Source organism: Cuculus canorus, chromosome 1 (genome assembly GCF_017976375.1).
Source record: "Cuculus canorus isolate bCucCan1 chromosome 1, bCucCan1.pri, whole genome shotgun sequence".
In the NCBI taxonomy this organism is placed as follows: Eukaryota; Metazoa; Chordata; class Aves; order Cuculiformes; family Cuculidae; genus Cuculus; species Cuculus canorus.
Genome location: NC_071401.1, coordinates 148,841,421 through 148,867,685, shown reverse-complemented (window position 1 = coordinate 148,867,685; position 26,265 = coordinate 148,841,421). Strand labels below are relative to the sequence as shown.

Sequence of the window (26,265 nt, the reverse complement as noted above, 5' to 3'; positions counted from 1 at the left end):
AATTCACGTCACCTCTATTAAAATAATTCTGGTTCCAAAAGAGCCGAATAAATTTGATCTTGTAGAAACGTATTTTCAGCAGTAATAAAGAGTCTGTACCAGTTGCTTCCCACTTAGTTCTTATATAGGCAACACCTGCGTGGATTTCAGTCATGGACTAGATCTGTGAGGGCTGGTCATGGGAATTGCAGTGCTATGAGCTGAGCTGGAAACAGAGGAGCTGGTACCCGAGGAGCACACTATGTTCCTTAGCCTGGGACACTCCAGAGTCCCCAGAGACACGGCATCCAGGCATGTGCTGCTTTTTTTCCAGCCCAGTTAAGAGGTAACAGGAGTCATAGTGGAGGGAGAAGACTCAGGCAATGTGATTTTAAAAAAAAAAATCAGTAAGGAAAAAAGAAAACCCTTTATGATTTTGTGGCTATTTAAGCACACTGGGTGACGAGGCTGGAAGTATAGGAACACCAGCACAGACTGTATTAGTTTAATAAACTAGAAGGACTAGCATATTTTGACGCTACGTCTCAGTAACAAGCCTTTAGTGAGACAGGGTCTTCGGCCAGTGCTATTCCTAAAAAGGATTTTCTTGCCCTTTTGCTTGCCCTGCCTCCCAGGCACGTGGGGGCTGTGCTGTTTCACTGTCTCTCCCTTCATTTATATTCCCCTTTCCCACACAACCCATAGGCAGTATTGTACAGCACTACTCCCCTCCCCCAAACTTTCCCTCTTTCAATTGGTGTCAACACAATGGAATAGATTATTACTGACACTGATCCCAATTTAATCCTTTCAATAATCTGATTTTTCCAAGAGTATTTATATCCTTGAAATGACAGTGGGGTTTAAAGTGATACAAATACCTGAGCCTGAACACTGGTACTATCCACATTGGCCACTCCAGTTTTGAACCTCCAGAATAAAGTGTAATCACAAAGATTATGTAAAAAATTCATTCCCAAGAGTTGGCAGTGCTGGAATGGTCCTTGGTCCCTCTTTCTGATGGGCAATACTTTTCAAGTTACAGGTTTATTCTACATTACACTGGTAACAAGCTGAGGTCCCAAAATAAGTTTTAAAGCTCATATAAATGTAGAATTTCTTTTCCCTTTGTGGATTTTTAATAACCTTCTGGTGTCTGGAAACAATCAAGAAGCAAAGCTTTCATAGCAGTGTAAGAAGTATAAACCCCTTCTAGTTTGTTATTTCATCCAGCAACTTGAGAACTTTTTTTATTTTCCTAGGCTTTAAGGTGATCAGCCGTTGTTTTTTCCCATCCCCAATCTCCTTAAGAAGCTTATTAATGTTTTACATTCAAAATAAAGACAAAATAATCTGAAAACAAAGTCATCCTTAGGGCTGCATACTCTAAATGTGCTTGCTGGACTATTTCCACTATTTGTAACCAATTCATTTTAATATTGCTCCTGCTTCTTGCTGGATCTGCAGAACTTCAGTTCACACGTAGCCAAGGAGTAGTTCAACCAGCAGTCAACAGATTTTTGTTCTTTCCCCCCTTTTATAATTCAATGCAGTGACCTGTTTATATAACCAAATCCTTTTGTTTCTCCAAAAGGAACTTGGATATTCCACTGAGCAATGACACCCATGATAGGTGATAGTGTGGGTTTTTTTCCAAAGCAAAGACCTCAATTTTCAGCAGAATTTACATTCCAGTAATAAATATTTAAAGGAATTATAATGGAACTGAAGCAAAGAATGTCCCTCAGAAACACACATATGCGGACACACACGTGTGCACGCACGCACAGACACACAGAGTTAATTAGTCTGGGGTCACTCCAATGCAGATGGTGCCTCTGTTCAAACCCTGAAATATTTTACTTTTTCCATGAGAAAACTTGTTTACTTTGGATTTTTAATATTCCATAAAAAGCTCATAAAATGCTATTCCTTACTGTCTATGTAGCAGATCACTCAAACTTCTATGTCAAAGGCACTTAACTGCAGGAAGATCACTTTCTGCCCCTAAAATAGTGTAAAAGAGAATACAAACTGTGCTGATTTCTTGCTGTCCTTTCTCAGGTATGAGCTTTAGGATTTTTGATCTTCTCTATTTTTTCTGCTAAAATAAATGACACTAGTATGGCAGTTTTGGAGCACACCAAGGCTATACCACTATCTTTTGGTTTCAAATGTGTAGGCTATTATTAAACAAATGAGATACTGATGTACTTTTCTATTTACAAAGCTTTTATTTGGCCCTGTGGGCATAACACCAGGTGATGCCTTAATTAATGATGGTGAAGATCATATGTATAACATAAACAAAAGAGCTGCTTTTTAAAAAGAAGAAAAAAGAAAACATTCACACTCCCTTGAGGAAGAAGTATAAACGGATTCCAAAAAAACGGAATAATGGAAACCAAAAGGGAAACCAAGGAAGAATGCAGCATAAATACTGGAGTTACTTGCGAACATCTCCATCTGTAAACAAGACTGTATTCTGTATGGTATGTTGTATCCTGCACAGCACTTCACATTACTCATAGGATAACCTGTCTGTCTTTACCTGTGCATTGATCCTTGTCCACATTAGCAGCACGGCATCTGTATTGTCTGCAGTCAGACTGCGGTGCCCACGGAGTGCTGCCCATTTAGGAGGAATCAGAGCTTGCTGTCCCTTCTCATGCCCTGGACTGCCTTATTTCGGGAGCAGCTTTGCCACAGAAACCTGCCACCCATGGAGGAGTTACCTTTGCAGAACCAACCCACTGAAACAACACCGTATGCTGCGGTCTGGCATGTGCCTCTTTAGACTGGCAGATGAAAATGCGATGGTCAGTACTCACTTTCACGCACTGTGTTATCTGCATCGATCGTGTGGTGGGAGCAACATAGTCATGTGTACCTATCAAGGGAAGAGTACTGGCTATGACTTTCAAACCTTGATGCGTATAGGAGGGGTGAGAGCTGCAGAAAGATATGTCTGGCAGTTTTACCAAAAAAAGCAACTGAAAGGAATGAAGAAATGGGTGTTGGGGGAGAATCAATCTTGGAGAGAGGCCCTAAGGCAAGAGGGCATGAGGGAAACGGTTACATGTTATTTTTCCATACATTCCTGTGTCCAGGGCTAAGCAAGAGAAGAATACTTCATCTCCATCTCCACCCCCATCTCTTGATTTTTCACCTTGGTCATTCTTAGCTCAGTAGGTTTATTTTGCTGACCCAATGTCAACATACCCATCTTTCATGTTGATCCTAGCTTAAACTCAGCAGAAACCAAAATAAGAGTGGAAAATAACCTAGCTGTTATGTGTCTGTCACTACAGACAACGACACTGAACCAGTTTATGAGAAACGGAAGGTGAGCACAGGTATATGGATGATCTCCAGCTACTCAAGGTAGTCCACAGCGAAAGAGCAAAAGGGTGGGGGTGTGTGTGTGGACACGTGAGCGTAGACTTGCATGTACCAGCAGAGAAGCAGGGATAACCACTTTAATATTCATCAGCCCTCCCTGCAGTGTTCAGCTTTCTGCAAGCACCAGTGCAAGACAGCAGCCCTGGGAAAGATTTATGTTCATCTCTAGAGACCTTTGGGATGGATCCTCCATCCAAAGGAGGGAAGGAGAAAGACCTCCTCCTGCAAGAAAGATGCCAAGCAGGGCAGGAGAAGCTCCTTTTGATAGAGGAGCAGGCATGGACGGAGGCAGAAGGGCCTCCTGCTCCTACAGCTGGCTCTTCCTATGCCAGCCCTGCTCCATCTGCTGGCAAAAACAATGCGAAGCCTCCGACGTTTGCCCACTGAGTTTCAGCTCCTGCTGTGGCTTCCCCAGCCCAGATTCTTTCCATGGCCTCATTTCATCTGCCACAAGGGCCAAAGGTGGGAAAAGCAGAGCCTTCTCCAGTACAACAAAGAAGAACAACCTTTTCTCTTGGGTCATAGGATGAGAACTGCCCTTCCATGAACTTCCCTCTACTTTTGTTTCCAACGTCATCAAGGTTACAAAGGAGCAAACTGAGCATTGGGCAGACTGTGTGCTGGCTCACCATCTGATCTACTGGTTGGGAAGCTGATTGCTGTGCTCACTTGTGGTCAGTCAAGCTCCAGTGGAAATGCCGTGCAAATCCCCCAAGGCTGCACGGCAGAGTTGGATCCTGCTAGGGACAGGGTGAGATGGGAGCATCAGCCTCTGGCACAGCAAGTGCCCAGGAAAGCAGGGTGCAGCTGTGAAAGGTATTCAGGGGAAACATGAGCACTTTGACTCTGTTTTGCTGCGCAGCACTTTGAAAAGTTATTGTTTTGGCTTTACTCTGGTTTTCCCTTTGCCTGCTATGTGTTAAAGAGAATGTGCTGGGGAAAGCTCTGGTCTTTTCAAAATATGGAAGCAACGTGGAAAGCATTTGCCGTGTGTGAGGCTGAATGGCATTGCAAACTTTACTCACTTTTGTGAGTGCAAAGAGACTCAGGCGGGTTTAAGAAAGCTTACCCATGAAAGGCAGTGGGATTTTTATCTCTAGCACTGTTGGCATTAAACAGTTTTTGCCTTCTGCAACTGGGAAATCATCTGCACCTGGATTTTGCTTCTCTTTTCCATGTGGGAAAAGCATCATATTCATCCTCCTGTGGTCCTCACAGATGGCATCTCTTTCGGCTGCATGTTAGAGGCAGTCAGATGAATGCGGTGGGCTGAGGTTCCCCACATCAGCTGTTAGCTCGAGAAGGGAAGAAGAACAGCCAGTGTCAGACCAATGTTAACAGAAAGTTTAGTCTCCAGTGGATTTCCCTATTCCAACAAAACAATAGGAGGGTCTGGTGCAATATTATCCCTGCTTCCTCTCTATTCAGATTTTAACTGTGAATTCTTGCAAATAGTAAATGACTGAGACTATTATTGTGGGAAAAAGGAAGATGAAAACATTAGATAGACCTTAGCAATTTCAATGGACTTACTCATGGTGTATTTAGTTATGCAAGTCTTTGCAGAGTCAGGAACTAACAAAATACCTGTTGGAATAAGTAATAATCCTGTACGATCACCAAAGCGGTTCTTTTATGGCTCATTTTTAGTAAGAGATACTGCCTCAGTCAACCAAATGGTATAGAGCTCAGAACAAAAAAAAGAAAACAAACATAGCTCCACTCTTAATGCTACAAAATCTTGGGAAGCAATCCATTCCAGCTCTTCTATGTCTCTGCTTTAATACAGGCATTCTTGATGTAAATCAATGCTGGTGATTAATAGATGTTGTATCAATTGAACTTGAACTGAAGTCAAAAGAACATACTCTTTCTTTTTTAGTTTCTTTCTTTCTTTCTAAACCTGCATTAAAAAAGATTATTCAGAAATCTTGGAATGAGAAGTGCTAGGTCAAAATCACATTTTTCTAGCAAGTCTACAAAAACTTACTTTTAAAAGTCACATACTGTAGAATCTCAATTATCCTGGAAGGATTATCTGGGTTATGGTTTAAGTATGCTATTCATGCGCTGCCAGCTTCTTCTAGAAGTACAGGATGAGCTGTAGTGCCTTGCAGAGAAGCTAAACCCTTCTCTGGGCCAGACAGAGTTCAGGAGCAGTTCAGTTGTTTGACTCGAATGAAGAAGTCCTGCAGCTGCCCGCTGGTAGCATGCAAAACTGGGCTGTGTCTCAGCGCTACAAGCCACGGAGTAATGTGGGTCTTTTGCAGTTCTGACAGGACCTGTATCTGCCTCCCCATCGCATCCCAAGCTTGGGGAAGTTGTCTTCTTTTAGGAATATTGCCGTATGACCGCATAGAGACGGTGTGGAAGATAGTACTGTGTGGAAGATAGGAAGTTTTCATGGGTGCCACCATTCTGTACATTAAAACCTCCTGCATCACTTGTAAATTATTATTTTCCATTATCTAGGGCCTACTCTTTTCCTCCTCATCGCCTCAGGTGAAGGGGAACTGTTTGTATATCCATGAGCTTAATATCTACTGGTCTTGAAAGAGCTTCACTAGCTCATTGTACATTAACATCATTTTAGATGCGTATGTAATTGATAAAATTTGGGCAAAACTTTAAAGCTTTGACTATACTCTGGGTACATCATGAATTTTATGTATCATTAAAACTTGCTACCCACCAGGACTAATTACTAAGAGGAGATTTTACTCTGAAAGGAGAGCTTTCTCTCCTCTGCATAGCCTTCCTCTCGGTGACAGAAAAACAAACATTCTGATTTATGCAAATAGGGCTATGCTCCCAAAGGGGTTTTTTTTTGTGGGTCTCGTGGTATTTAGCGTTCCTATTGACCTCTCAGATTCAGGACAGCAGCAATTGTATGAGAAATCTCTACTTTTCAAAAGAAATGCCTAGCTTTTGGGCAGAGATGCCCAAAGAAAGGCTTAAATACAAAGGAAAAAAGAACACGCAGTTCAGGCTTACCTTGCACAAATCCATCAATTCAGGCAAAGGTAGCTTGTGAACTGAAAGCTGTAATGGTACAAACTAATTCAGCAAACCAGTCTCGGTGTGAAATACATATCCAGCACAGGGGAGGAGAGTTAAGCAAGTGAAGCTACGCTGCAGCAATATCCAATGTGGATAAGCTCTTAATTACTTCTAAAATCTCACCATTGCTAAGCCATGCTTATAATTTCTAGAGGCCTTGAGTTTCTGGAACAACTGGAGTATGAGATTCAATTGCATTCACTTCAGTGGAGGATACAGTTAAGTATGGGCACGTTCATAGGCTGGAGGCCAGTCATTAACTAATTAACGTATGGGAACATTTAGGTTTTCCCCATCTGATTTTGCAAAGCTATCTGGGAATACTTTTTTTTCCCGCTTTTACCCCCTCCCTTCCTAGCAAGCCAACCCCCTACCAGGATCAGAAAGAGTACTGGAAGCTGAGAACAAAAAAATATTTTCTGAGTTTTTATCTTTTTATACGTATATACACATATACATATACATATATATACATACATCTATGCATACATACATACATATATACATACTTCTATACTTACATACATACATATATACATACATATATATACATACATACATATATCCATAGGATTTGGGTTGCTGGGTTTTTTTAAACAATAGGTTTAGTGTGCTTGTGTCCTTTGCAGCCATGCAAAGCCTCCGTTCCCAGAGGGAGAGGCGGGGGAAGAATGCGTGCTGCCTCGGAAGAACTACAGCCCCCAGAATGCATTGCGAGGGATAGCTGCAGGGTAGATTAGCGGTGAGGCGCGGGGCGTTCTGGGAGTTGTAGTCCAGCGGCCACTGCCTCACTGCTAGCCGAGGGCAGCTTTCCAGGCACCTGTCTGTTTTGTGGGAGGCAGGGATGACTCCGCTCCCCGCCGCTCCCCTCAGGGTGTTGCAGTGCAGCTGCCTTCTGGCAGCACGACCAGGAACTGTTGGGAGAGGCATGGGAGGAATTTCAAGGTAAGGATCTCTTAGTATTTGCCGTGGAGTTGGTGGAGGAGGGAGGCTGTAAACTCTGTGCCCCCCCACCCCCCATCCCCCCCGCCCTTCGCCCCGGTCCTCCTCACCCTATGCTCTTGGCTGGGAGGTTTTGCCCTGTTGTCCCCTGGGCAACTCATCTGGATCTGAGTTGGCTCGCAGAAACATCTGCAGTGTTAGCACGTGGGACCGGCTCTTTGGGGATGTCATTCCCCCTTGTAGCTGCAGTTAGAAGTGTTGCTGTTGGCTCCTCTACGTAAAGGTGGGGGGAAATAAATAATCATTCAATCTTAGAAGAAGGCGAGGGAGGGAATCGCACTCCCCGTAGGGACTGGAAATCTTTCTGTAGTCAATAAGGGTCTTATAATATCAGCTTCTTGACGAATTCAAGCTTGCTTTTTAATTTTTTTTCTTTTTCCTTTGAAGTTGACTTTTTAGGTTTTAGTAGAGGGAAATAGCCAAATACAAATTTTGCGGAAATGTGTGCAATAGTCTTTGCCTCCTTACATTTCCTTGTAACAGTGTTTCTGCTGTTTGCTGAACTAGAGGCGACTGCAAGTCTCAGGCTGTGCAGATCACTACAGTAAAAATCCTTGGAAGCACTTCAGTTTCATGCTGCTGCTTGATAAAACAGAGTAGTGGTCAGGAGAGCACAGAGAGGAGAAACAGCTTTGTGTATTTGGTGGGACAGGTAAAACACTCCTGAGCATGTTGCCTGTGATCCTCTGAGAAGTAAGTGCCTGGCAAACTATCCCAGTCTTGCTGTTCGTCCTTACACCGAGTATAAATTTGCCAGGGAGTTTTGGGAAATACTGTGCATGAGGCAGCTCTGCGGGCCTTGCAAGGCTGAACATACATGACATGGCAATAGCCAGCACATAGGGATTGGACTAAATGATGCCATTGCAGCCCGCTGGTCCTTTCCTCCAAATAATTTACTAACTATGAAGATGGGAGATTTGCTGTCTGCACTACTTGGAGCCAGTGTTACTGGTTCGCAGCCATTTCTTCTGGGGTGGGACAGAAAGCAGTGGGCACATCGAAGACTGTGGGACCAGAACAGAAGCGTTCCACTAAGGCTACTGGTGCAGGACCATATTTAAATGCAATAAAATGGAAACAAAGACAGGAGTTAGTCTTAGTAAAGATATCACCTAAGAGAAGCTGCGAAAGGCAGTTCTCAGTTCTGCTGGGAATTGCATTGCCCTTTTAATGGTAATAGAGTAGCTTTGCTGTTAAATCTTGGCAGAAGCTTGCCAAATACTGAACAGGTCTGGACAACGTGGCAATTCCCATCCTACTGAGAGACTTGCTGCCTCTGGGTCAACACAGAGGTACAGCCCTTGGGTGTACTGGGTTTGTGCACTGTGAGCATCAGGGCTGCTGTTGTATGGAAAGTAGAAAGCTAGCGAGAAGGTGTCCTTCATGAATGAAAAAATGCAGAAATGTTACACACAGTGCCCTAGAATGGTTACCCACGAAGAGGGAATATGCAGCTAAAATGAGGATGTTATGGCTAATGTTAGAGGTGTTGCTAAACTTTCTGTGAACTAATCCACTACTTTAAAAAAACCCTCCAGCTGCTGTAGTGGGGAGGTGTCACGGGCTGCTTTTCATGTGAGGCTTTTCATACACCTCGTGGACTTCTGGCATATCTGATGTTCTCTCTGTTTACAGTATTAGAGACACAGCTAATATGTAGGTAATAGAAGATAATTTACGGAGTAGTGGCACTAAAACTGACAACATTCTCTACACATTCCAGAAACTTACCAAAATGTGAGCAGAACTAACATAAAAAACATGGACCATATATGCAAGAAGTATCTCTGACTTCTGCATATTTCCCTGCATGCTGACACCACATACGAGAGTTTAACCCAGGCAATGAGAGCCACTGCAGCACTGGCAGCTCCATCTCCAGAGCAGCAGCACAGTCAGGGATGCCACCAAGACCCCAGGGTCCATCAGGTGCCTGAAGACAAGGATGGTGGTAGTGGGATCTCCTGTTGCACTGAGCCTGTGCGGGCAGCAGCAGTGATGGGTGCCCTTTCCTGTTCCCTCCTGGATGTTAGGGCTGTGCCAGAAAAATGCATGGACTTCCCTACTTCACCTTTCCCCATCTGTCAGTCAGGCTGCAATGTCTAAAACAGGCATGGAATTTCCTGTTTATCCAACATCCATATACCTCCCAAAAAGCAACTGTGTCAGTTTTGTTTTCCTTTCTTCATACATATCAGAAGTGAGCATGATGTGGCTAATGGAATTATATTGACCCACCTCTGCCATTGCTATTAATATCTGAAGAACTTCCCGAATGCCACAGCCCCAGTGATAGTACAGTCGCCTGCATGTTTTTCTCTTGCCAAACAGTTTGGGGTATTTTTACATTAGCAAGTCCAGTAATTGCTAGTCCAAATTTTGCTCCTTGGTAGTGTTAAGAAGCGGCACGAGATTATATATAGAAGAGAATATACATAGAATATCCATTTTTGCAATGGATAGTAAATTGATTTGCGATGTCATTTGAACAGTATCCAAATAGTCACTTGTATTTTTAGAAGAAAGAAGGATGAAAGGGTTTGACGGGGTCGTGTCTTCTTCTTGCTGACCGTAGAAACATAACCCACCCTTTAAAAAAAAATGCATTCAGAATCCAGCCCTGGTGCACAGGCTACTAAATTTCAATTGCTGTTTTTATGTCATTATTGCAATTTCAGTAACTCTATAAAAGACAAGACAAAAGGTTGCTCTTTCCACTTTGAGCTGTTTCCATCCTGCACTTTTACAGCAAAGGTTACCATGAGCAATGTGTACATCTGTCTGTTCTAAGTGTAGAAATACATATTATTCATACCTTGTCAATGTATATGCTGGAAAACAGAAGCTGAATTTATAGCCATATTTCCTCCCTGCCAGGGCTTTTAGAGTTGTGTTTCAGTGTTTCCATTATAAACCCTTGTTTTCTGAGGTTTATAACAGTCTTGAAGAGCTTAGCGGTCTTGAACCATAATAGAAAGTGTGTAATGTTGCATTTACAATACAGCTGTAACTGCACATTAAGGAGCGCAATCTTCTCAGTGTACCCACAATGCTCGAATAAGGTTAATTGGAGTTACATATACTAAGAGAAAACCAATATTTTACCCTTGGAGTTGGTGCTCTCCATCTACAGAGCTGAGAGCATCACCCAGGGACAGAGTGCATCTACCTGCAGTAGCCTTACGAAAATGCCATTCCTTTCCACACCTGTATGTGCCTACAGAGACGCCTCTCAGGCACCTGCTTCTCTCTTCCAATGCCTGACTGCATTACAGACTTGACCAAAGGAAACCAGGGTACAGGGTGGCTGGAAGAAAGTATATTTTATTGATTGTATGATGAGGCTTTGGTCCTGTGTGGTCTCTCTGTTGTTTCTGCCCTTCGCTTCTGATCTTGCATAAATACAGGTCCCATCTGAAACCTCAGGCTCTTCTCCATTTCCAGTCAGTTTACTCCATCTGGAATCTTGTATTCATGTGTCACTATGCTTATGAGTATAGGGTGAATGAATTACAATTCATCATAACATGCTACTGTCCCTGGGCTGTCTGAAGTATTCTTAGCTCTTTTGCCACACAGCTGGGTAGTTGCTGGCTTATCTAGTTAGCCCGAACTACCACAGTCAAAGCAGGGGCACTGAAGGAGACAGTCCCACACACATTGGGGTACCTGGCTGGCCGGTCTGGCTCTCTGAGCTACGTTGCACCTAATTCAAATTTTTGTTGATGGCTGGGCTGGGCTGGAGATCTCACCATGCCAGTTCAGTTGCTTTTTGAGTGTTAACCATGAAAGTTGATGAGAGGGAAGTGTCTTCAAGTAGTGGTGTGTGAACTTAAAATGAATGCCTGAAAATGCATGGTGAGAGGAAGAGCTGAAGTAGAAAGCGGACAGTTGCCAGGGCTGCTGACTATGCTCATACTAGAGCTGATTTATCATTGCAATTGCCCACTTGAACTTGTTGGACTTAATTAGCTGAAGGTAAAGAAAGCAGCAGCATATTCAGAGTAGAAACAAACTTCTAACAATTGTTAAGCCCCCTCCCCCAAGACTCTTGGAACTTGAAGACTTTGTTAGGCTCTGTGGAGAGTACAAAGCTGTCCTCTCAGATTGTCACAGGGCCATGGGTTTTCACAAACCTTAGCTCTGATCAGCAGTCAGTGAAAAGATAAAGTATGATGGCTAAAAGTTTTATTCTATGGATTTTATTTTTTTTTTTAGTTAAACTGAGAAGTATACCTATTTCCTTTATGCATTATCCTAGCCACAGCCTAAGGTTGTGCTTATCTGCCACTCGGTAGAGGCAGCAGAAGGTGGGAAGGAGGTAGGAGGCTGAGCTAACTGTGAACCTAAGGCTCAGATCTTGTTTACGCTTCACTCTGAGACGGTAAGTTAACATGGGCATCAGCAGGGTTGAAATCTTGTTGAAACTAAGTTCTTCTTGCTCTTTTGACTCATATGTCATGTTATTTAGTCTACCACTTAACCTTGCTTCCCATGATTAACAGGTCAGCTTGTTGGGCTCACGCCCCTTTGCAAGTATTGCTAACCTCAAGCATTCAGAAATCACAAATTTACTCCAAAAGTCATGAGACTGCAGGAAAATCGTGCACTTTTTTTTTAAACTGAGCAATTAAAACAGTTCAATTACTATTTTAGCCCTGATCCTTTGAGTTTCACAGCTTTGGAGCATTTTTTCCTTGCTTTGAGGGCTTGACCCAGTAAAACCTGTATTTGTCACAATTACACAAATGAAGAACTAGTGCTTTAGCAAAAATCTGAGGTAAGCCAAGACTTGCAGTAAGAACCTGAGATCTGGAAATGCTGGTTTTGTGTTTGTGTAAGTTTGATTTTTCACTTTTTCTTTCTTCTGCCCCTCACCAGTTATGCGTGCCCATGTTACAACATATCAGCTGAAAATGAGAAAGCTGAAGGGATTTCTGATTTGGTGAATTAGTGTACAAGAGGTCAGCAGAAAGGACTGCAGAAAAAAAGTTGATGAATGGGGGAGCACAAAAGGCTGAAGTAGAGTAAAGCCATCCATATGTTACATGTGCTTTTCTGCAGCATGTAAGGGGCTGTAATTTGCATGTTAGTTATCTGTGCTCCCTTTCATATGCGTAAGGCGGCCTTTGGGAATATTGGGCATGATCTACCAAGCATTATTCATCATGTGATGCATAAATTTAGGCAGTAAATATCCCCTGGATAGGGACATGAGTGAAGATAAGATTTTTCAATGTATTTTATATTGCCCTTGCATTTGGCCCATAGTGTGAAGGTGTTATATATCTTCCAGCCACAGCTGTGTGCTCCAGTGCACCATGCCTTTTGTGTTCTTACTGCCATCTGAAAACGTTTGTTTACACTGCAGTTACTGGCATTTTGAAATATTTACCCTGAGGAACATTTACAAAGGCAGGAGAAGCAACAGGGCACCATCCTGCCCCAGCCTGACTATAGGAGTTGGAGCTGCATCACCAAACCCTGCACGTGGTGTTTTCCAGAACGGCTTGTCCCAGGATGTTTTTGCTGCCTAAAGAAAGACACTCTGTGAGTGCCGCTAAAGAATTGCTGAAGAACTGGAGTTGGCCCTCAGTGATTACTTTGAACTGCCAGATTATGTCTCTGCAGTCATTATCGCCTTTCTATATGTGGATGTACACTAATAGCTTCTGGGCTTCTTGAAGTATGAAAATCATTACCGTGGCAATAGCATTAGTCTGACTGTTTGATTTTGAACTTTCTTTTTCCGTTGTGCCAACTGACTACCTCTTTGGTGCTAAGACTAGACCACATGCATGGTGGTAGGGCATGACTTGTCATGCCTGCCCTGTTTTTGGCATGTTTGTATTGTCTAATCCATTGGCATTCTTTCCCCCTTTCTTTTTGCTTTTAAACAGTTAGAGATAAATCATAAAGGCAGAGCTGATAGTACTCACAGTTCCCAGACAGGACATTGTTCTACCATTCTTGGTCAGCCTGAGGGCCACAAACCATGGGAACATTCTCTGCTCACATCTGTGGAGCTTCTTCTGGAAGCATATGCAATTTGAAAAAAACCCACTGGTGGGCCTCAGGTGAAGGACACTTCTTTACATCATCAGAGGTTCAATGTTTTTGTGACTACTGGTGCCTTCCCCCTTTTGTGATTTTGAGTTTTGACAGGTTATTGACAAATGCATTGTATTAGTGAATTTACTTTTCCAAAAACCCTGTTCCCTTGTGTCTGTTGTTACCTTTTTACCTGTTCCGGGCCTTAGTACTGAGCCTGTCAGGTCTCTGAGGGCACCAATAGTTCTTAATTGTCCTAATTGGCCTCACCTGAGATCATCCACCAACGCACTTTGCTCATGGGTCCAGGAACCCCATTGAAGGTTGGGTCTGGGTCTTCGCTTGCTGACTTGACCCAGGTGGCCCATGGTCCTAGCTCACTCCTCGCTGTGCCGACGGACCCTGTTACCTGCCTTCTGCATTTGGCTTCATGAGCTGTTTGGTGAGGGCTGGTCTATGTGAGAGTTTGCCTTAGCTCTCACCCATCCTGTCCCTCCTCCTGGTTGTGGGAGCTCATCTCCAGCACGCATGTGCAGGCTCTATCAGTAGTCAAGTGCTTTTGAAAGAGGTAGTGACAGCATGTTCATCCAGCTTTAGGCTTGTCCTCTTCACAAGCAGAATGCAGGTTGCTGTGACGGGATACTCAGCCCTGCCTCCTGGCTGCTATTCTCCGCTTTGACCTGTCTACTTGTTCTTATCACCCTTACTTCTGTTAGGGCATCTCAAAGGATGCATTGGCCAGTATTTCTCCAGCTGACAACCCAGGAACCATTTCACTGCTCTGTGCAACGCTGATTGCTGTGGTTAATTGCCTCCGAGGTGGCTGTCCTGTTTCTAAGGAGGCTGTGTGTAATCTTTCTCTAAAGAAATCTCCTTGTATTGCATTGAAAGGATTCCACAATAAAATTATTAAACTGCAAACTGGAGAGGTAAGGTGGGGAATGTAGTAGCTAGAGACAGCACACTGAGCTCTCAAAATATTTCCATTAATTGGGGAGAACCATCTTCCTGTTTGTGAAGTGCAGAGAAGATCTGGGCTTTATGTGTTTTGGTGTTAATCCCATGGGTTAAGGGATGAAAGAGAAGTTGATAAGCACGGTTTAGTTAATTACATTATAGAATAAGATGCTTCTGTTAAGTTTTTCATGGTTCTTTTAACCTGTGGTCCAGCACTGAAACACAGCTTGGAGAATTTAAGCCTTGAGTTTGCTATCTAGAGTAGCCTTTCAGTCAAACAAAGAAGCTTAGATATTTTTCATGGTGTTTAAAAACTGAACTTCATAGAAGGAATTATAACTTACTGGGTCTTACCATGATATTGTTACAAAGGCAAGCATTTATTCAGCTCTCTGCAACTACAAGACTAGTCTAGGCAGGGTTCTTTGGACTTTGCTGTCAATGTGGAGCTATTGATCCATGAACATAAATCCTTACTTATCTCCAGTCAAGTTTATAGGACAATGAAATCATAGGATTGCTTGAATCAATCAATGTTTCTAAACCAAGCTATAGAAATATAAACAAGTTACCAATTATTTAATAAAGTCAATTTGCTTAAAAATGCCTTGGCCATGGGCAGCAGATGTTAAATTAATTTCTGCTTTCTCTGGAATTTCACTGTGGCTTCAAGATCCTAATGTTGCTATTAGCAAAGGTAACTTTATTTTAGAAATTAATTCCAAGCTCTCACAGCAAGAGGAAGAAACTGTCACTCCTTTTGACCACAAAATCTGTGTTATTTCTAAGAGGAGTTCTTTGAAATAACTAGGATATCTCACAGCTTGTTGCTTTAGAGGGAACTTGGTACAGAGGCGCTACATTTAGTTAGCATAATGAGTATTTTAGTCCCTGTGATATTGACTGAGTTTGAAGTACCATAACTTTTAGTCAGCTACGATTACATTTGTTAGTGAACTACAAGTTTGCATAATATTTTAGTTTTCCTAGAATTTTAAGCTGGATTGCTGTTTTCTAACAAGCATTTAGGTTAATATAACCAGGTTCTGTCTTGGGGAAACAATTTAAGTATAATAGTATGTCTTTCTGTTTCTCAGTGGGAAGTGCCATGAAAGCAGCTTCCTCAGAGTCGTTTCACAGTTACCGTGTTTGCCTTTTGAGATCCAGTTCATTGGAGTGATTTTATTCAAGGTGGTTCAAGAATATTCCACAAGCCCATTGTGTCCTTTCAGTGCTTCTGTCCATTTTGAATACAGAACACGATTCTCCTAAGTGGACTTTGATGCATTGATGGTCTGTCTGTTGAGTAGTTTGTCGTAGTTTATCATGCAGGAGTACAGAATTACCTGATTAATCTGCTTGGTCAATCCTTGTGTAGGGATAGTAATAATGAAGTCATAGATGGCCACTGTAAAGCCCTCTATTCTGATAAATTAATATTCCTAGTACTTTGGCTATTAAGGTTGTTTTAAATATAAAAAATATCTCTGTGAAATGCGCCTTTGATCTTTTTGAATGGTCTACTTTAAAGATGTTAAGAATTTATTTTGGGTTTGGAAAGGTTTTTGTCTTTGAGATAAATTAATATAAATACTTACACAGTTTTGTACATGGGCTTTGTTAAACCTTATACATAAACTAGTCTCTGATTAATCTCATGCAGTTTTTAAGCTGTTCAGTGGTATTTCATTTGCAGTATTTTGTAGCTAAGCTGTCTGTGTAACAGAATTACTTTGATCTGAAGACTATGCTACAAATTTCTATGGAGAAGAACTATAAAATTTAAACTTAACACCTTTCTAGACTACTTTCATCTATCATAAAGTTGGTGTGGTTCAGCCTTAATTAGATTTTTATAGACCTAAAACATATGAGGTAAAATAGCATGAGAGAAGTTGAATTTGTTCATTAGCACGAGTTTGTGGTTAGTCTAGCTGGTTGATCATTAGCCTCTGAAATACAGGAGACTACATTTTCCATTGGATATACTTTGAAGACAGGTCAAAATTCTTAACATGATTTAGGTCTACTGAGAAGGTCTAAAATCCTGCTTTTTAATAAGCTCTATATTTCATGTTTGAATGATACTTGTGTATGTCAAGTATTGCTGAGGCTTACTGCTCCACTTGTATTCATTTTGAATTTGAAATGCATTGTTTTGGAAGAGTTTTATAAAGATATAAATATAAATATAAAAATATAAATATAAAAAAATATTTTATAAAAAATATTCCTGGAATCATAGCAGACAGGTCTTTAAGGCATGAAAGCTTCCTGGAAAACCTGGATTTTCTGAGTGCTGAGTATTTTTCAGTAGAAGAACACTTCACTTGTCACACTTTCAATTCTATAACACACTTCCCTTTTTTTAATATTTACTGCTGTGAAGCTCTGGCTGTTTGGGATTGAGCTGCTTCTGTCTTGTAGGTCTACCATTTGCTGGGGATCTCCGAGGTTGCAGTTATGGCAGTGCTGAGGAAGGAGGGATGAAATGGGTGTCTTGAGTGTAAGTATGTGTTGAACATGGGGTTTTTTTTGTTGAAGTTTGTGTTGAACAAGGTGGTGATCAGTGGGTTTTACTTACTATGGAAGAGAAGAGCTTGGGTGGCATCGTGTCAAGGAGGTGTGAACCTTGGTAGATGCCATCTTGAGCGAATCCGTGTGAAGGCAAATGCAGACAGTGCTGCTGACTCATAGCATTCTGACAGCAAAAGGCTCTCTTCGACTTCTGCTTGCCTCTGGCTTCCTCCAGCATGCAGAGGAACTTTGTATTTGTATTATGTATTTTTAGTTAGGACTTTGTATTTGTCTCTGAAGTTCTTTGATACCATTATCATAATCAGCCTGACTGGAATGGCTCCACTAAAAGAACTGGGAGGGAGGTTGGTGAAAAATATCTGTGCCATTAACTAGTTAATTAAGATGGTGTTTCTCACGTGAAGGAACTGTAAAGAAAGGTACAGGAGTAATAAATAGCCTGTTGTCATTGCTGTCTGCATCCCTGACTCCTTTCCCCCTGCCCCACAAAGAGGCATGTGGGTTTTTGTAATTCTTCATGGAACTGAGATTCTTAACTCTGGGATGATAACTGTGTGTGGTCAGTGGTGAGGAGTGCTCCAGGTGGGTTTTAGAGGCAATGCTGCATGCCACCCTTCCTAATGGTTGGAGGTGCCAAGTTAAAACCCTTCAGCAAGAAACAGGTGCTGAGGCTTAAAAAACAAAATGAAGAGAAAATCCCAATATCAACAACAGAAAAGGATGGTTGTTGTTATTGGGAGCTTGATTATGTGTTCTCTTCCAAATTGGATGCTGATGTGAGAGCCGATTTTCTTTCATAATGCATGTGTTTAAGAACTATTCATCCCACCTACCTCCCAGTGTGACTGGGAAAAGGTTCCAGTGCTTCTTAAAAAATAAGTGAAGTTGGTACTTGACTCTGTATTTGCTGACAAGAATTTTGCTGTTGACTTTAATAGGAGGGCATCAGTCCTCTATGAGCAGAAAAATATGACCTTTAATGAAAAAGCCTAGTAAATTTAAGCACAGTGAAATTGGAAAGTTACTTCTAAACCTCTCACTTGTGCTTAGTGGTTTAGTTTTTTCAATATTGGATATTTTATTTTTATGTTTTTCTCAGAGTCCCACAGGGTCAGTTGCTCGTTGGGGTTGGCTTGTGCCAATTCCTTGCGTTACTGATCTTGAATCTTGTTGCATTTGTTCTTGGAGAACTTGGCAGCAGCAGCAAACCAGCAGAGCTGTTATTGACCCAGAATAGCAGCAGCATTGTTAATACAATAAGCAAGGTTTTCTGTGAACCACAGTGCTGTTCTGTGGAGCTGATGAGCTGGTTAACACCTTTTACTTATTTTGCAGGGATCTGAGGCTGGAAGGGAATTAATGCAGTTGTGAAGCATGGAGAACCAAAATAGCAGTGATTCAGTTAGAGTAGAGCCAAATCTTCTTAAAATTAAACTCCATTGTGTTAGAGACTTTACCTTTTTGATATCTATATTATTAACTTCTCTGATAAGAGCTGGAAATGTAATACAGTGATATTGGAGAAGCCTTGCACATTAAATCTAAGCTATTATCTTGGGATTGTATGAGGAGAAACCACTCTTCGTCTGGTGCGTTATGGGAATCAGATGTCACAGCATTTCTGTTTCTCAAGGTTACCATATAATTCACAAATCTTGAATTTATTTTTTTTGTGTAGCCTTGATTTCCTTATTTTTCAAACAGGTTGTTTGGAATGGGTGGGAAGGCTGCAGTACCTATGTGGATGTTTCTAGTTTCATTAGCAACAAACGGACTGTTTGGGGATTTTTTTCATGGGCAACAGTGTTTACTTGCAAGCTGCTGCTGCTGCTGCTGTTGTAATCCTGAAGAATTTTTTTTTTTATAATACCATTTGGTAACTGTGTGTAACAGATTGGTGGCCTTATCTCATAGAAGTGCTTCAAGGTTTGCTTTCCGGTTGACATTTCTAATTGGAGTGGATCAGATGCTTGAAACAGGATTGAGGTTTGCAGGCAGGAAGATATGGAAGAAGGCTGAGGAGTTCATATATTACAAAAAAACATTTCCTGAACTGCAGTCAAAGCTTGACTGTTCATGTGCAGGTTGTTCAAGTGAGTGCGACAGCTTGACTGTGCCATAAAGTAGAGTTGAGTTAGTAGATGCTGGCCCTTGTACTAGAAATACAATGCAAGGGTAGCCAAAGTATCTCCAGAGACGCTGGTTAATGATACTTCTAAGGGGAGCACTGCACTAAGCCAGGAAAATTTGCTGTAGTACTTATGAACCTGAGATGACACAGCCAAACAGTCCTGTCTTTGTGGACTAACCAGTGTGACAGATGCTTACGTGCAGACCCTACTACTACAGTTGGGTTTTTCTGCTCATTAGTTTTTCTTTCTATATATGTGTTCTAGTAGTCACATTAGAAGAGTTTTCCCCTAAATCATCTCTTTAGTTATAATTTAAAGTTTACTTTGTTCCATTCTTTTAGGGTATAACCAGTTTGGAGATTAAGTGCTAATGAAGTTTTACATTACAAAAATGCTCTATTTTTGTTACTTCAGAGAATGCCACTGTTTGTATGCCAGGGCACCCCTGAAGGGCCTTTGTAGTCTTCTTCTGTGATTTGTACTATGGTCAGACTCTCTCTCCCTCTTTTCTTCCCTACTTTTTCCCCAGTTTCCCATACTTGATGTCTAAAAACCTATTCAACAGCACTGATGTCTCAAGTGGTGGGTATGTAAATATTTACTGGCATGACAGTCAACAACAGTGGGAGTGGAGAAATTGCTACATCCTACCATTGAGGGAGCCTTGAAGTTCTCTCTCACAGTATGCAGTCGATGAGAACAGGAAAGGTTTGCAGTTTTTACTTGATTTGGTGTGGTTTTGCTTTCTTGGTTCCTGTTTCGTTGCAGATGTCATTCATATAGCTGTGGAAGGCTTTATCAGCTCTTGAGCACATTTTCTCTTGCACACACACTTACACCACTCAAGGCTGGAACTGCAGTGGAGGAAAATGGAGCCTGTAGATCTCCTGGCATTTGTCTCTGCAGAAATGAATAGTACAACGGTCACCCTGGCTTTGCTGGCCCTCTTCCTGGTCCTGCTATATTGGTAAGTGATAACGATGATATGGGCTGCATCTCAGACATAAAGCCTGCTGAAGCTCCTCCAACATCTATAGTCTTTTAGTCTTAAGGTGAAATGGGAAGAGAACTGTCTAGAAGGGACACGAAAGAGGAGTTGGTTTGACTGCAGAGGTTGAAAACTCATAATGCTTTTTAGTGAATTCTCTCCTTGCAATATTTTCTCGTAAATGCTTTACCAATGAACTGCTTACAAAAATTACCTTCAAAATTAAGAATTTCTTATTGTTAACTTCTTATTAATTTATGTAGGTGGCAAGGAACCTTGGTGCTGGTCAGAAGGAAACCAAGTACTTGTTGCAGATCCTTGTTGGACCTCTTCTCTGTACTATGCTGCACACTCATCCCTTGCCAGGTTTCTTGGCTTAAGTGTACAGACACTTAAACTACTGCTTGAATTTCCTCTCTTGTTCTTTCCATGCTGAGTAGTGGATACAAATTAGAATAACAGCAGCCCTAATGGTAAGCACAGTAGGCATTGCAGTGAGCTGTGCAGAAATAAAAAAAGCAACAACATTCTGTCCTGATAATTTATTTCAGGAATTAAATAGGCTGAACTGTGAGTGCTTTTCTAACTGTTTTTACTTGAATACCTCTTCAAATCCTGCTTCCCAGTCAATCAATGTTTTTTTCTGTGTATTCAAGAAAAAGTTTTGGGGACAGTGGTAGAAAAAGAACCTCTGATGAAACCCCGAATCTAATCTAGAAAAGAATGCCGATGGCATCATGAGTTTAGCACAATTATTGTAATAGTGCAAATGATGTATCATTTCTGCACATATTGCTTCATTCTTTGACCCTGTTGAGCTTTGTTCAACTTCCTTGTGTGTCAAATGAGGGTCTAGAGAGACTGAAAAAGACTTTCTCAGTCAAGCCCATATTTGATGTGCGTTGCCATATCAAGTATGTGGCTGAGCCTACTTTCTTAATGAGATCTGCCCAAATTGCCACAAATGTCCAAGTCCTACTTCCTTTGAATTTTATTGGGAAAAAGAATGGCAGCACTAGGTCTTTCAGTAGAAACATCCTGTTTAGCTGCTGACCTATGGATCCCCATAAGCTTAAGGGGATGAGTGGGAGGGCAGAGGTACATACACAGTTCAGAAATGCAGCCACAGTTCAGAAGTGCAGCAGATTGGCCGGTGAGATCTGGCCACCTGTGAGAAAGCTGAAGGAGCCTGATGCTTCCATGTAGTATGTGTCAAGATGTGTGTAGGTCTCTGAAGACACAGCACTGCTCCATGTAAATGTATGTTCCGGTGCATGCTCCTCCAGAGCCCCATTTTCTGGTTCAATTTGAGGAAGGCTGTTCCTTCCCTTGCGGTGAACGTGGCAGTTTAGTGCAGAATTCAGTCTTACTATAAACAAACCTAGCTGTAATTGTAGACAGAAGTCAAGGTTAAATGAGGCTCCTGGCTGTGGAAAGTTAGATGGTGTATTAAGTGCCTACCATTTAAGTTTCAAAAAGTCCAGCTTGGGAGTAAGCTGGGAAACTCCCTTATAGTAGAGATACACCATTCCCTGTTTCTCCTTTCCTGGCTGAAAGTGAGTTCTGTGAAGGCATCAAGTAAAGGCAACTCGTGTTTTATAGGGAAAGTGTTTTATGCTCTTAACTGCCAATGGCTATTAGGACCAATCTTGTTGATTTACAGATACAGGTTATTTTTAAGTAGCTTAATAAATACAGGTGCCTATAGGTCACTCTTCCAAAGAGAAGCTGGTGTTTCTTAAATTTGCAATGAAATGTGCTGGGCAACATCTGTGGGCTATTGGTAGGCTTGCCTGCTGGCTGGGCTATTCAAATCCATTTATTTCAGTGAAACGCAGTGACTGAACCTGTAAGGTTAATAGCTTGAAGCACATATGCAAGTGTGGTAGTTGTTGTTCAAACCTGTCAACCTATTCACTTGAGAGTCTATTTTTTACAAAGTTTTTTTATACTGCACGTCTGTTTAATACAAATGAGTAAAAAGAAATGCATGCTCACAGCTTCCTTCATTCATGGCTGAAACCTTGGGTTCAAGGAATTATTTAAAGAATACATAAAGGGTTGCTAATAGAAATGCAGGTCCCTAATGCTAGAAAATGTTGTTATTACAAACATGCTGCATACCCAGTTGTCTGGTTCTTCTAGGAGTCAGAAAAAGTGTTATGTATGGCAGGAATAATAATAAAGTAATAATTCTTCAAGTTCCTTTGATGTTTTCATTCTCTGCTTTATTCTCATTTTTTTAATAACTTCTGAATTCTTTTTGTAGCTTTTTCTGCCAGTATTTATCTTTTCAGAAGGGCAGTAATGGGTGAAAGGAGGAACGAATATTTGCTGTTGTAAATTTTGTTACGGTAGAAGCTTATGATTGATTGGGATCGTGTTGTGTCAACCGTTGTGTGAGTACAAAGAATAACCTGTTTGTCCACCTTGTTGGCTGTAAAAAGCTTTCAGGCTAAACAGAAGGCAATTGCAGGTAGAGAAGACAGTCAATATATCTAATGCACACTAGACTAGCAACATGGTGATGGTAACTGTCATGTTATTAATCTATTTCCTTAGCATGATTTTTGTGTTGGGGGTACTCAGTGGTTTAAATGACAGCCTTGAGCTGCTGCTCATTAGCTCAGCCCCAGTTGCTTTTAGCATGTGTATCGCAAGGCCAGCTGTGATTTATCACAGTTCAGCTGGCAGGTGGTATCTTGCTAAGTTGCGATAAGACCAATCTCTTCACATTTTTGGGTAAGGTGAGGTCATATGAAACAGGGAAAGAAGCAAGGGTTGATTGGGAAAGGGAGGAAAGGCTGTAGCTGCATAAAAATAAACTTATAGAGAAGATAAAGGTGGAGGAACCTTGAATGATTTAATAAATTCTTTAGACTATTATTTATGGCACCATGAAGATCATCAATAACTCTTTATAACGAATCCTCTAATAGCACATCTTTGGTTTCTCAGGTTTTGTCATCAATGTAATATGAAGGTGATGCTCGTACTGTATTGTGTCAATTTTGAACCAGTGGAAAATTCAGCAGCTATAATTTCTCAATGTTTATCTTGCACATGACCGTAAGTCAGCTATAAGGAGGGGCTTTTTAAGATAGTCGATAAAATGTTGGGAGTAGAAAGAACAGAGAAGCTTTTGGGTACCTAGTCTCTTCAGATTTGAAATTTTGGGAAGAACCAACCTGAAGTTGCTTTTTTTGGTAATCTATTATTTATCAGGCAGTTCAAGCCTGCTTGCTGTCCTTTGTTCCTGAAGGACTTGTCTGCTACCCTCCCTATCCTTACTACTTGCTCTCAGTAGGTTGAAGTCTCTTCTGATAGACCTCATAGCATGGATTCTTTGATGGCTCTTGCCACCTCATTACCATTGTGATAGACAATGAAATTACTGCTTTACCAGCCACGGAAAGGCTAAACACAAAGTTCAGTAATACCAGTGAACATTCTTAGGAAATCTCTTGCCCATGTCTCTCCCACCCCCTGTGATTTCTACTAGCCAAACTGATTATCAGAATAGTTTTAAGAGCACTTTCTTTCTCATTTCCATGGACTGCTGTCTCTATTTGCTTAATCTCTGTGAATCTCAGGGTTTTTTCAGGCATGAGATGAAAACAAACACTTAAGGGAGGAATGAGTTTAACATTTACAAATACCAGTGATATTCTCTGCTGAAAAACACAGTAGCGTAGCTGTGCAACATATTGTTCGTTTTCATTTCAAACATAAGCTGAGTTGGGTATCCCATACTTGGTTGTAGCTGCAAACATTGCTTTGTGTCTTTCTTTTTGCTGCCTGGGAAGATGTTTGATAAAATGAAAGCAGGAGTTTATCTTGCTTTAAAGTTTAATGTACCATAAGCTTAGCATTATGAAGAAGCTGTCACAGCATTCAGATACCTGTGTTCAAACTGGATTATCAACTTCTTGTCTAAACAAACCTGGGTTTTTTTAGAAACATGGAGGTTGGATGGGAGGTGTTTGTTTATGTTTGTAAGATACATGTCTAATTGCATGCTTTCAAACACAGCAAAATATATGCTAAGGGTGTTCTTGGCTGTTTCTGAAAAGCTAAATCATTCAGAAAGATGCCATTTTTACATTGAAGTAATATTAATGATCACTTGTATTACAGAAAAGTAGAGAGAGAGTGAGAGATTTGGGTTCCACTGGAGGTAGATACTGTCCATCCATCACATAACAAGTCAATCCTTACCCAAAGCATTTGCAGTCTCTGATGAAAAAGAATGTAAACTAAACTTAATATTTCCTCTGGCCTTAAGTCTAGATATTTACATAAATTTAGATGCAAGAGGTGATAGACATTGGGGACAACATGTGTTACAGTTCATCCATTGGTACCATACCCATACTAGACCACATCAGAAGTTAATCTTAGGAGAGGTAGTATTTTGATACAGGTGACTTCAATACTATTGCTTACTTGGCATTACCTTACATTTGTGATCTTGGAAAGAGCTCTGAAAGAGAAAGTTTAGACATAATCTGTCTCCAAACAAAAGTTTGTTCTGGTTTTGCAGAACCTTGCTATTTGGGCTTGAGTTAGGCAAACCCGAGATCAAATAGGTCTCAGGTGGGTGGTTTGTTGTGGTTTTTTTTTTTTTTCCCCCAACTAGATGCCACCTAAAACTACGTCTTGCACAAATTTTGCTCCTCAAAAGATCAGTATTTACGAAAGGTGTTTGATTGGTAGAGTTGTAGACTTATGGTTCAAGTGCAGATATAGAGTGAGCAGGTTATTCATCCTGGCACATACAGATAATGCTTCTAGACAGATCCAGTATCAAGCAGTACAAATCTTGGATCCTTTCTGAAAGAAGCACCAACTATCGGTGGATAGGCCCAAACTTTTTCAGCTGCCACTGCTGCCATCAAAGACACTGGGCTGCAAGGACCACTATGGCTAGAAATAAGCCTGGATACGGAGCATCAACATGCATCCATAAAGATGAGAGGTTCAGAGAGGTGTTCCAATTCTTGGATGTTGAAGCATACTTGTTTCCCCGGCTGGCAGAAAACACAGCTTTGCAGATGGTGAGTGCTTAGGGGTTGGTGCTCTGGCCTGCTGAATGCTCCTTGGTTTTGTACATTCCTCCCACAGCAGTGGCTGACCTCACAGCTGGGCTCTCATATCAAGGTCCTTAATGAATCTTCTCCTATTTCAACATTGTAGCTTCTCAGTTTGCAGTGAACCTCCACATCAAGTTTATAGGTTCAGATGGCAGGGATGTTGTGTTTTTTATATTCTGTTAACCCCGACTGTTTTTTTTTTCCCTGAAATGGTCATTAAGTCACTGGAAGTCATTCTGCTTCCCTCCCCTTGATTCAAATGGCTCATGAAAGCTAGAAGGATCTGACTCAACAGGAAACATCAACAAACTGCTGTTGATGACAGAAGAAACTAACAGATTCTGAATTGTCTTTGTCATGCAGTTTTACATCAGACAAATCTGGAATTTCCACTAACGTGTCAAAGATAATTTGAGCCCACAGCTGTGCAATATATGGTCTCCTCTTTGAGCTAAATCAAGCATCTCTAGGTGAGCCTAAGAAGGGGCAGAGTGAACTACTGAATTATAATTTGGAAAAGTGCCACAGCAGAAATGACTCAATACTTTGTTTCTCTGAAAACAAGGTAGATTTGATCACCCATAATGAAGTTCACTCAGTGCCCTGATTATGCTGCTTTTAGGTAAACAAAGTTCTCTTCATCTTTGGGGTGAGAGTAGAAGAATGTTGCATCATTGCTTTTGCAACTTCAGAGTTAAATTCTCTGGGATGTCCTCAGAGGACATCCTTGGTTACACTGATAAACATAGCTCAGCCTTTAGTGCTCTACAGCTTCATTTTACTTGCTTGCACTTCACTGCAAAACTCAGGGGCCTCTTATGTTCAAGTTTTGTTTTGATTTGGTTTTAAATTTCGAGATTACATGGTCAGCCATGTTTATATGAGGACCCCCAAGTATTTCCTGTTGTGTTGGTTTTGTTTTGTGAAGGTATATTTTACCCTAACACCTCTGTGTAAAGGAGTAAATCTCCAGCCTATTAATTCCTGGTAGTATTCATTTTTCCCTGAACTTTTTCATGACTCTCCACTTAAAATCCCTTAAAACTGATTTATTTTTAGT

General features: G+C 41.3%; 1 protein-coding gene across 2 annotated transcripts in view; it reads left to right on the top strand.

Moving 5' to 3' along the window:
• Positions 1-7,261: 7,261 nt before the first annotated feature.
• The window catches only part of TBXAS1 (thromboxane A synthase 1), a 243,142-nt gene continuing 224,138 nt past the window's right edge, over positions 7,262-26,265 (top strand). Inside the window, exons 1-3 of one of the 2 annotated variants that reach the window (XM_054086768.1) lie at positions 7,262-7,386; positions 16,882-16,960; positions 19,893-20,091. In XM_054086768.1, coding sequence (XP_053942743.1) covers positions 19,994-20,091 — 98 coding nt within the window. In that variant the 5' untranslated portion in view covers positions 7,262-7,386; positions 16,882-16,960; positions 19,893-19,993. The remainder of the gene's footprint in view (positions 7,387-16,881; positions 16,961-19,892; positions 20,092-26,265) is intronic. The other variant, XM_054086793.1, reaches the window with a different exon arrangement.